This window comes from Nerophis lumbriciformis, linkage group LG03 (genome assembly GCF_033978685.3).
Source record: "Nerophis lumbriciformis linkage group LG03, RoL_Nlum_v2.1, whole genome shotgun sequence".
Lineage (NCBI taxonomy): Eukaryota > Metazoa > Chordata > Actinopteri > Syngnathiformes > Syngnathidae > Nerophis > Nerophis lumbriciformis.
Genome location: NC_084550.2, coordinates 50,745,001 through 50,757,500, shown reverse-complemented (window position 1 = coordinate 50,757,500; position 12,500 = coordinate 50,745,001). Strand labels below are relative to the sequence as shown.

The window sequence follows — 12,500 nt, the reverse complement described above, 5'->3', positions numbered from 1 at the left end:
AAAAATAATCGTTAGCTGCAGCCTTAATATATATATATATATATATATATATATACACACACATATACATATATATATATATATATATATATATATATATATATATACACATACAGACATACATATATACACACATACATATACATATATACACATATACATACATACATATATATATATACATATATACACACACATACATACATATATATATATATATATACACACATACATATATATATATATATATATATATATATATATATTTTTCAAATATTGCAAAATTGGGAAACACATCTTTAAAATGTGTTTATACTTTTTTTTTTAAATAGCGATGAACCTTGTATTTAAAACTATTGCAAGAATAATGAACACACTTCCAAATGTAAATTTTTCTATTACACAATTGTAAATACACTACAAATATATTTTTTAAATACCTTTAAAAAGTAGCTACATGGTAAAAGTTTTTTCAGACATTTCCCACGTGTAAATTTTGCTTTACAAATATTTCAAAAATAGATTTGAAATTTAAATGAAATTATGGGGGACAAGATATAAATTATTGAAAAAAGTTAAAACATTACAAAAATGTAGACTTATCTTTCAAGATATTTGGAAAATATACAGTAGACACAGCTTTTAGAAGATTTAAAAATAAAATGTAGGTATGATTTTTGTATTGCAGGAATGTAGATCCACTTTTAAATGAATCAATGTGGGGACAAATTTAAATATATTCATAAAAATTGTACAAAGAAGTAGCTACACCTTGATATATGCATATATTTTTAGATACATATTTAAGCTTTGGATTTGTTTGAAACCAAAAGTAGCACACACATATTTTCCAAAACACTGCCAAAAATATTGTTGGCGTCCATACCTTTGTCACAGTGTTTTCCTCTCCACCCAGGCGGGCAGCGACACTCTCCAGTCACGTGATGGCATGACGCCCCGTGCCCACACTGACACCTCTTCTGGCAGTGGGCGCCAAACGTGCCAGGCTCACACGCTGACAGAACCAGTGAGATCTCATAAGGCGATGTTATGTTGCATGAGATTTAGTTTACACTCCTCACCTTCCTGGCAGCGTTCTCCCATCCAACCGAGGCTGCAGCTGCATCGCCCGGTCTGTCCGTCACACCGGCCGCCATTTTCACACTCGCACTCACGCTGACAGTCGGCCCCAAAACTACCAGCCACGCACTCTGAGGGAAAACAATTGATTTAAAATGTTTTAATGTGTTCACAGTTTAACCCTGGAACAGACAAAATCCCTCTACATTGTTTCCTATGCGAGGACATAGTTTTTGCTTGTTAACCTCCGCTTGGTTCTCAATGAACATTTGCAATGGTTCATATCGCGCCCAAGTGTGGTTTTAACATTTGGACCCATCTTACCCTGCTCACAGGCGGTTCCTGTCCAGCCGCTGGAACAGGAACACTTCCCATCGGATTTGTCGCAGGCGGCTCCGTTCTGACACAGGCAGCGGTGCCGACAGTCGACCCCGTAGAAACCCGCGGGGCATTCTGGGAAAGAAAGGCTGAGCTGTTATTTACCTGTCAGGTGCTGACCATCACTTTGCGACCTGACGCTCACCTTCTGAGCAGTTGGCGCCGTTCCAGCCCGCAGTGCAGGCGCACAGACCGCTGGCCGGGTGGCAGACGCCGCCGTTACGACAAGAGCAGGTTTGGTTACAGCCGTCGCCATAGAAACCGCTCGGGCAAGCTGCCATGAGAAGAGAATAAATGGTGTTGCCTTCTGCTGAACTCTAATGATCAAAAGTGGAAATTATGGTACATTTCCAGACTATAAGGCGCTACTTTGTTCCTCCGCTTTGATCCCTGCGACTTTTAAAACGGTGCAGCAAATTTATGTATATATTTTTTCTGCTGACAGAGAAAATCCATCCATCCATTTTCTACCGCTTATTCCCTTCGGGGTCGCGGGGGGTGCTGGAGCCTATCTCAGCTACAATCGGGCGGAAGGCGGGGTACACCCTGGACAAGTCGCCACCTCATCGCAGGGCCAACACAGATAGACAGACAACATTCACACTCACATTCACACACTAGGGCCAATTTAGTGTTGCCAATCAACTTATCCCCAGGTGCATGTCTTTGGAGGTGGGAGGAAGCCGGAGTACCCGGAGGGAACCCACGCAGTCACGGGGAGAACATGCAAACTCCACACAGAAAGATCCCGAGCCCGGGATTGAACCCAAGACTACTCAGGACCTTCGTATTGTGAGGCAGATGCACTAACCCCTCTTCTATTTTCTCTGCTGCCCGGCAGAGAAAATACAAATAGTAAAAAAACAACAACAACCAAAAACACTGAAAAGATGTTATTGTTTGTGCTGTGGCGCCATCTTTTGGACGAGTTTGCTCACCGAAGGTGCTGCAGTGCTCTTCTGTTTAGAGCTTTGAACCGAAAGTACAATTCTCGTTCCTTTTTCTAAGTCGTCCATTCTGTTTCTACTCATATGGATTCTTCATTCATCACTCCAAGCAACGTTTGTAAGTTTTACAATGTAACTAATACACTTCATACTTACTGAACCGTCCCATGTGTGACTGTAGGAGTGTTTTCATGCATATTCATTCATTCATATTCACATGCTGCAAGCAGCCCATATTATTATTGCTCATACTTCAAACTTTATTATTCTTGTTCCGCACGTTTCTTTTACGCTTAATACGAGACGAACCAGCCAACGAACCCCCACATATGTTATACCGTCGGAAAGGTCTCACTTGCGCCTACGGCGGTATTTTAAATTGGAACATATCATATTAGGAATAAACCAAAAAAATGGGCCAATTGAATTGGTACACTCATTTTAATGGACGATTAATCTGAGACAAACGCCAAAAAGACATTACCTCTTCTTGTAGCTCAGCCATTCTTTCACGTAGCTCGGTGCTTAACGTCTCATTTTGTTCTACCTTAACCCTGGCTAAAACATTTTTTTTGACGTCCAATTTTTGGTTCTGGCGGGATGGCAATCGGAGTGCCTTAGCTTGCTAACATGCTAACATTAGCATGCTAACTTTTTGCGCTACTTTTGCAACCGTTTACAGCAGAGTTATAACTTGGTATGTGACATTTGTTACCTGTTAGCATGCAAACAATAGCATGCTGGCAAGCTAACTTAAGCATGCTAAATGTTTCATCTAATTTTAAACTTTTTTTCTTTTTTTTTGCAGCCATACACCTTTGAGTCATATACTGTAACTTGGTATATGAAACATGCTAACTGTTATCATGCTAACAATTTTACACATGCAAAATGTTAGCATTTTAATGTGCGCATGCTAACGTTTTAGGCTAGCTGTGTAGCTCATTTTGTACAGTTACACCTAAAACTCTCGGATTCAGACACTCGGCACCATCTTAAAAGTACGCCGGCTTCCTGGGACCCCGGGCCAGAGGTCCAGGGCACAGATAGCAGGCCATTCCAAATTTCCGTAGGAATTTTCTAGTTTCTTCTAAAATTGTGTGGGTGCGGCTTATATGCTCTATAATCACAGTATTATTGTGAAGACTTTAAAACCGAAATACCGCAGTATCCACAAAACCTTTTACATCCCAAGTACCGGTAGATACACCTCTAAATTATTTTTTTAACTACTTTAAATATTTTTTTAATATACCTAAAAAATGTTTTGAAATGTGCTACACCTATAAATAACTTAAAATAAGGTGTTAAAATAATCTCACTAAAATGTAGATACACATTTGATTATTGTTTTAAAATGTGCCCAAAAGTGAACAACAGCATTATTCTTTTTTTTCAGTAGATTAGTAAATAACACTTTAAATATCATTGAGAAAGTGTTGCAAATATTGCAACGTAAATACCATATTTTTCGGAGTATGAGTCGTTCCGGAGTATAAGTCGCACCGGCCGAAAATGCATAATAAAGAAGGAAAAAAACATATATAAGTCACACTGGAGTATAAGTCGCATTTTTTGGGGAAATGTATTTGATAAAAGCCAACACCAAGAATGGACATTTGAAAGGCAATTTAAAATAAATAAAGAATAGTGAACAACAGGCTGAATAAGTGTACGTTATATGAGGCATAAATAACCAACTGAGAACGTGCCTGGTATGTTAACGTAACATATTATGGTAAGAGTCATTCAAATAACTATAACATATAGAACATGCTATATGTTTACCAAACAATCTGTCACTCCTAATCGCTAAATCCCATGAAATCTTATACGTCTAGTCTCTTACGTGAATGAGCTAAATAATATTATTTGATATTTTACGGTAATGTGTTAATAATTTCACTCATAAGTCGCTCCTGAGTATAAGTCACACCCCCGGCCAAACTATGAAAAAAACTGCGACTTATAGTCCGAAAAATACGGTAGTAAAAACCTATTTTAATTGCAGAAATGTAACTACTCTAAAAAATTTTAATATACTTAAAACATTTTTTTTTAATGTGCTACACCTATAAATAACTTAAAATAAGGTGTTAAAATAATCTTACTAAAATGTAGATATACATTTGATAATTGTTTTAAAATGTGTCCAAAAGTGAACGACAGCATTATTCTTTTTTTCAGTAGATTAGTAAATAACACTTTAAATATCATTGAGAAAACGTTGCAAATATTGCCACGTAAATATACACATTTATGTATGTAGGCACACATATCAATGCATATTAATATACATTAAACTCACTTTGGTTGCAGAACGGTCCTATCCAGCCGCTAGGACAGGAGCAAACCCCGCTGGCCGGGTCACAAAGGCCTCCATTGTGACACACGCACTTCTTCTGACAGTCCAGTCCAAAAAATCCTTGAGGACACGCTGAAAAGTACAAATCCCTTCAATACTTTAATATGCTCAAAAGGAGTTTGACAGCTCGGGTAGAATTTGTCCTTACGCTTTTCGCAGACTGTTCCGGTCCACCCCACCTGGCAAGTGCAAGCGCCGCTCACATGGTCGCACAACGCACCATTGTCACACTGACATCGATGGCGACAACCAAGACCAAACACACCTGCTGGACACTCTGAAGACATAATAATCATGTGTTATTGTTATTATTATTATTAAAGGTGCAATGTGCAGGATTTGACTGTTCACTGCCCTCTAGTGGTACAAAGTGCATGGTGAGCACGTACTGTGCTGACAGCGCGCTCCAGTGTAGCCAGCCTCACAGTTGCACTGTCCCGTCACCACGTCGCAGCTTCCGTCTCCGTTTTGACAGTGGCAGCTCTCTGCACAGTCCGTCCCCCAGTGGCCCGTGTCGCACGCTGGCACGCCATTTTGTTGAAGATCAGCGTCACGGATTGAACAAAGACGTTCTGTTGCGTGACGTTACCTTTCCTGCAGTTGTGGCCTGTCCAGCCGGGGGCGCAGGTGCACCGGCCGCTCACCGCGTCGCAGCGAGCGTTGTTCTCGCACACGCACTTCATCTGGCAACCTTGACCGAAACGCCCGCTTGGACACGCTGCGCGAGGGACAAAGATGAAGACTCAGCATGACATTGACAGTAGGACTCTTGAATGCTACAATCAGCACTAACAATGAGGCCGTTTTAACCGATCCAAAGCATTTCATGACAGTGAATCAGCAAACTGGGGATTTAGAATGCGATTTTACATGAAAATTACGATAGAAAACCTAAGAAACATTTTAAGTTATCCCACAAACATTTTTGTAAATAAAATTTTCGTAACTGTGCTTATAAAAACATAGACCACTGTTTTTTAAAACAAAGAAAATAAGTGCTTGAGTTGACATAAATAAGTATCCTGGTACAACTGTTTCACTTTCAATTCGATACCGATATTGGAGCCTGAGCATTGGCTGGAACAGATACAATATCAGCACAAATCATACGTACTTTTGTAATTTTGTATGTTGGAAAATCACTAACCTATTTATCATTAACCGTCTGGAATGGACATACGGTGCTTTACAGTATAAGGGGAGTGGGAATTGTTTTTGGCAACACCTAGTGGCCACAATAATAATACATTAAGTTTAGCTCATGACATAGTCGCATGGTGCGGACACGTTTGTTACTGGATAATTTCTAATACGCTTCTGTCTTATAGACTTACTGGGATCCAAACAGCTCGCGGTAAACAGCGTGTGCAATCTATAAAATAAATTGCACACGCAATCTATTTGAGTTGTACGGTATACCGGTAGTATAGTACCGCGATACTAATGAATCATATTCGGTACTATACCGCCTCTTAATAATTTTGACAAAATAATAGAATGGAAAATGACACAATATGTTACTGTATATGTCAGCAGCTAAATTAGGAACCTTTGTTTGCTTACTTACTACTAAAAGACAAGTTGTCTTGTATGTTCACTATTTTATTGACGGACTTAATTGCAATAAGAAACACGTGTTTGCTGTGCCGTAAGATTTGTTGTTAAAATAAAGCCAATAATGCAATTTTTTGTGGGCCCCCTTATTTAGAAAAGTATCGAAAAGTACCGAAAAGCATCGAAATACATTTTGGTACAAGTACCGGTACCAAAATATTGGTATTGAGACAACACTCAAGTGTACAGTACCTTTAATGTCCCCTCAAAGTAAGTTAACACCATTAGGTCTGCCATCAAAAGTGTAAAATGTTTGAATGATATAGTTAAAAATATTATATCATTACTTCATGTAATAATTCTGTACTATAATTCTTGGTGTACTCACAGTTCTGGCAAAGTGTTCCCATGAAGCCAGGCAGGCAGTTACATGAGCCATTGTGTTTATCACACGCGCCTCCATTATCACAGAGAGGACATCTTTCTGAGCAGCCCATTCCCCAAAACCTCTCTGGACACACTGTAAACACATGTATTACTTATTATTATTAATATATATATATACTGTGTGTATATATATATATATATATATATATATATATATATATATATATACTGTGTGTGTATGTATATATATATATATATATATATGTGTGTGACATATTTGTGATCTTACACTTGTCACAGTTCTTGCCAGTAGTGCCGGCAGGACACCTGCACTGTCCTGTCACTTTGTCACAGGGGGCGCCGGTACAGTTGCAAGGATGGACGCAGCCAGGTCCAAACGTCCCTTTGGGACAGTCTAAAAGAGGACACGCCTATGATTTGTCTGCAAATTCAAGTGAAAGAACCTTTTATTGTGAGACCGTCCACCTTCGTCACAGCCCTCGCCGCGTCGACCCGGCGGGCACTTTCGTTGGCAGTCCCCGCTCACGTGGTCACATGACACGCCCAGCGGGCATGCACACGTCTTCTCGCAGTCGCCGCCGTACGTTCCCGGGCTGCACTCTGGAGCGGGACGCAGAGTTGTAGTGCTCAGAGGAGGAAACAAGAAGGACATCGTGATCACGGCGACATGCATGCTGACCTTCCTTGCAGGCGTTGCCTTGGTAACCAGGTTTGCAGATGCAGGTGCCGTAGCGACGGTGACACTCCAGAGTATTCTGTTGGACACACTGACACTCCTCTGAGCAGCCGGCACCGAAAGTCCACTTTGGACAAGCTGAGGGAGAATGAATAATCACTTAGTCATAGTATTTATCATAAAAGTTCTTATGATTTGATCACTTTTACACTAAAAGTTGGAAAACTTAGGAATAAATTGATTATATTTCATACAACTGGGTTTATGTCATTTATTTCACAGGTACTACAACAGGGCTGTCCAAACTTTTACACTGAGGGTCACACACTGGAAAAAAAAGCATGCAAAGGCCATTTTGATATTTTTCATTATCAAAGTCAATGCAATATATAGATTTTCTTTTTTCTTTTAGGGCTCCCCTCAAGTATGGTCCTGGGGACCCAAATAATAGTCTCAGTCATAATCATTTAAGAAATATAGTCATATATTATTTATTTTTTTGTTTTGTTTTATTCAACGCTTAGAGTAAATCTCTAGCTCAACTTCAGGTCTGTCAATATAAAGTTAAATTATTGTATTTGTTTTATTCACTTTTTGTCAAAGACAACCCTGTTTGTATGGCAAAAACACAAACTATGCATTATTTTGCCCCCAAATATTGTCAAAGTAGAATATTTGATGTGAAGTAATTGGAGCCTTAAAGGGTAGGTCAATAATTAATCACAACATCGATTTTAATTTATTATTATTTTTTGAGCAATGACAGTTTCCATCCATCCATCCATCTTCTTCCGCTTATCCGAGGTCGGGTCGCGGGGGCAGCAGCCTAAGCAGGGAAGCCCAGACTTCCCTCTCCCCAGCCACTTCGTCCAGCTCTTCCTGTGGGACCCCGAGGCGTTCCCAGGCCAGCCGGGAGACATAGTCTTCCCAACGTGTCCTGGGTCTTCCTCGCGGCCTCCTACCGGTCGGACGTGCCCGAAACACCTCCCTAGGGAGGCGTTCGGGTGGCATCCTGACCAGATGCCCTAACCACCTCATCTGGCTCCTCTCGATGTGGAGGAGCAGCAGCTTTACTTTGAGTTCCTCCCGGATGGCAGAGCTTCTCACCCTATCTCTAAGGGAGAGCCCCGCCACCCGGCGGAGGAAACTCATTTCGGCCGCTTGTACCCGTGATCTTGTCCTTTCGGTCATAACCCAAAGCTCATGACCATAGGTGAGGATGGGAACGTAGATCGACCTGTAAATTGAGAGCTTTGCCTTCCGGCTCAGCTCCTTCTTCACCACAACGGACCGATACAGCGTCCGCATTACTGAAGACGCCGCACCGATCCGCCTGTCGATCTCACGATTCACTCTTCCCTCACTCGTGAACAAGACTCCGAGGTACTTGAACTCCTCCACTTGGGGCAAGATCTCCTCCCCAACCCGGAGATGGCACTCCACCCTTTTCCGGGCGAGAACCATGGACTCGGACTTGGAGGTGCTGATTCTCATCCCAGTCGCTTCACACTCAGCTGCGAACCGATCCAGTGAGAGCTGAAGATCCTGGCCAGATGAAGCCATCAGGACCACATCATCTGCAAAAAGCAGAGACCTAATCCTGCAGCCACCAAACCAGATCCCCTCAACGCCTTGACTGCGCCTAGAAATTCTGTCCATAAAGGTTATGAACAGAATCGGTGACAAAGGGCAGCCTTGGCGGAGTCCAACCCTCACTGGAAACGTGTCCGACTTACTACCGGCAATGCGGACCAAGCTCTGGCACTGATCATACAGGGAGCGGACTGCCACAATCAGACAGTCCGATACCCCATACTCTCTGAGCACTCCCCACAGGACTTCCCGAGGGACACGGTCGAATGCCTTCTCCAAGTCCACAAAACACATGTAGACTGGTTGGGCAAACTCCCATGCACCCTCAAGGACCCTGCCGAGAGTATAGAGCTGGTCCACAGTTCCACGACCAGGACGAAACCACACTGTTCCTCCTGAATCCGAGGTTTGACTATCCGGCGTAGCCTCCTCTCCAGTACACCTGAATAGACCTTACCGGGAAGGCTGAGGAGTGTGATCCCACGATAGTTAGAACACACCCTCCGGTTCCCCTTCTTAAAGAGAGGAACCACCACCCCGGTCTGCCAATCCAGTGGTACCGCCCCCGATGTCCACGCGATGCTGCAGAGTCTTGTCAACCAAGACAGCCCCACAGCATCCAGAGCCTTAAGGAACTCCGGGCGGATCTCATCTACCCCCGGGGCCTTGCCACCGAGGAGCTTTTTAACTACCTCAGCAACCTCAGCCCCAGAAATAGGAGAGCCCACCACAGACTCCCCAGGCACTGCTTCCTCATAGGAAGACGTGTTGGTGGGATTGAGGAGGTCTTCGAAGTATTCCCTCCACCGATCCACAACATCCGCAGTCGAGGTCAGCAGAACACCATCCTCGCCATACACGGTGTTGATAGTGCACTGCTTCCCCTTCCTGAGGCGGCGGATGGTGGTCCAGAATTGCTTCGAAGCCGTCCGGAAGTCGTTTTCCATGGCCTCACCGAACTCCTCCCATGTCCGAGTTTTTGCCTCTGCGACCGCTGAAGCCGCACACCGCTTGGCCTGTCGGTACCCGTCCGCTGCCTCAGGAGTCCTATGAGACAAAAGAACCCGATAGGACTCCTTCTTCAGCTTGACGGCATCCCTCACCGCCGGTGTCCACCAACGGGTTCTAGGATTACCGCCACGACAAGCACCAACTACCTTGCGGCCACAGCTCCAATCAGCCGCCTCGACAATAGAGGCGCGGAACATGGTCCATTCGGACTCAATGTCCAGCACCTCCCTCGTGACATGTTCAAAGTTCTTCCGGAGGTGGGAATTGAAACTCTCTCTGACAGGAGACTCTGCCAGACGTTCCCAGCAAACCCTCACAATGCGTTTGGGCCTGCCAGGTCTGTCCGGCATCCTCCCCCACCATCGCAGCCAACTCACCACCAGGTGGTGATCGGTAGAAAGCTCCGCCCCTCTCTTCACCCGAGTGTCCAAAACATGAGGCCGCAAATCCGATGACACAACTACAAAGTCGATCATGGAACTGCGGCCTAGGGTGTCCTGGTGCCAAGTGCACATATGGACACCCTTATGTTTGAACATGGTGTTCGTTATGGACAATCCGTGACGGGCACAAAAGTCCAATAACAAAACACCGCTCGGGTTCAGATCCGGGCAGCCATTCTTCCCAATCACGCCTCTCCAGGTTTCACTGTCGCTGCCAACATGAGCATTGAAGTCCCCCAGTAGAACGAGGGAATCACCCGGGGGAGCACTCTCAAGTACTCCCTCGAGTGAATCCAAAAAGGGTGGGTACTCTGAGCTGCGGTTTGGCGCGTAAGCGCAAACCACAGTCAGGACCCGTTCCCCCACCCGAAGGCGGAGGGAAGCTACCCTCTCGTCCACCGGGTTGAACTCCAACGTACAGGCTCTGAGCCGGGGGGAAACAAGAATTGCCACACCAGCCCGTCGCCTCTCACTGCCGGCAACGCCAGAGTGGAAGAGAGTCCAGCCCCTCTCGAGAGAACTGGTTCCAGAGCCCTTGCTGTGCGTCGAAGTGAGTCCGACTATATCTAGTCGGAACTTCTCCACCTCGCGCACTAGCTCAGGCTCCTTCCCCCCCAGCGAGGTGACGTTGCACGTCCCAAGAGCTAGCTTCTGTAGCCGAGGATCGGACCGCCAAGTGCCCTGCCCTCGGCTGCCGCCCAGCTCACATCGCACCCGACCTCTATGGCCCTTGCTATGGGTGGTGAGCCCATTGGAGGGGGGACCCACGTTGCCTCTTCAATGACAGTTTGAAAAATAAAAATAAAAATCATACTACAATTCTTAGGGTTCCAAAAGAGCCCCACTCATAAGAATTTTGAAAATAGGTCATAGACTATTCTTTTTTTTTTTTTTTTTTACTTTTAATGCTTATAACTGTAGTTAACTTCAGATCTATCGATCATTTATACGTTTTTATTATGTTTATGGTTTTTTTTTGTGTGTTTGTTTTATCCCCTTTTTGTCAAATAAAACTTAGTTTTTTATATAGCAAACACAAAATATACAATATTTTATGTCAAGGTGGGATATTTGATGTGAAGTAATTGGATCTTTGAATAGGTCAATAACTCATAACAGCATTGATTATGATTCACTATTATTATTTGAGCAATGGCAACAAAAAATAAAAAGATAAAAGAAAACAACAGCCTGCATGGCAGCTTTGTGTATTTAGAGTCAAAATTACAAATTTTTCTCATTACATTTAACCTGTTAGTTATTTATTCCACTTTTTTATGTTTTTTTTTTTAATAGTATTTTTAGAATGAGCCGCAGGGCGCAAATGGCCATGCTTTGGACACCCTTGTACAACAGCATCCTCTATATCTACAACTGAGTTCTTCATTGTTTTGTTTAACTAAAATAAATGTCTTGGTTGTTTTTTTGTTGTTTTTTAAACAACACATAGAAAGGTGATTTATTAGTTGATGTTATTGTGAAATGTATTGATAATATTGAATTGATTTTATCGGTTGTTATTTAAACAAAAGCGGAATATGTTAATCAAAATTAATACTTTTTTTATGTAAAAACAACTTCTTGGAGTAAATTCCCATATCAGTGAGTCATGAGCATACTGTGGGATTCCAGAGGATATTTTTTCGTTTGTGTTGACGCCTCGAGGACTGGCTTGACTGACGTTGACATAAGCGGCTGTCGACATAACCAAAACTATAGACATAAGTAGAAAGGGTAATAAGAGTGTTTTCAAACTAAGTCAGTTTGTTGATATTGTTTTCTTCCATTAATGCATATTTTTATGAACAATTTCATATGGTGTTTTATACTATTATGTAACGCTTTTGTTTTTGTAGAGTAGTACCTCAATTTACGAGCATTTTTAGAACAAGAGCCGTCTCTTGACGTTATATTATACTTAATGTTGCGAACATAAATTTGGGTCCGATCCTCTTACGGTTGGCGTAGTGATTGTCAGAATGAACTCTGAAAGATGAAATATGAATATGAAAATGACTATTTTAAACTTTACAACGTCATTACCG

General features: G+C 42.7%; 1 protein-coding gene across 3 annotated transcripts in view; it reads right to left on the bottom strand.

The window, feature by feature from the left end:
• megf6b (multiple EGF-like-domains 6b) overlaps window positions 1-12,500 on the bottom strand; it is a 160,236-nt gene that overhangs the window by 18,521 nt on the left and 129,215 nt on the right. For all 3 annotated transcript variants that reach the window (XM_061938782.2, XM_061938780.2, XM_061938781.2), the window contains 12 exons: window positions 7,412-7,546; window positions 7,198-7,332; window positions 7,001-7,126; window positions 6,713-6,844; window positions 5,360-5,488; window positions 5,160-5,291; window positions 4,919-5,047; window positions 4,714-4,842; window positions 1,604-1,732; window positions 1,405-1,533; window positions 1,083-1,211; window positions 887-1,015 (listed from right to left, as the gene is read on the bottom strand). In XM_061938782.2, coding sequence (XP_061794766.1) covers window positions 887-1,015; window positions 1,083-1,211; window positions 1,405-1,533; window positions 1,604-1,732; window positions 4,714-4,842; window positions 4,919-5,047; window positions 5,160-5,291; window positions 5,360-5,488; window positions 6,713-6,844; window positions 7,001-7,126; window positions 7,198-7,332; window positions 7,412-7,546 — 1,563 coding nt within the window. The remainder of the gene's footprint in view (window positions 1-886; window positions 1,016-1,082; window positions 1,212-1,404; window positions 1,534-1,603; window positions 1,733-4,713; window positions 4,843-4,918; window positions 5,048-5,159; window positions 5,292-5,359; window positions 5,489-6,712; window positions 6,845-7,000; window positions 7,127-7,197; window positions 7,333-7,411; window positions 7,547-12,500) is intronic.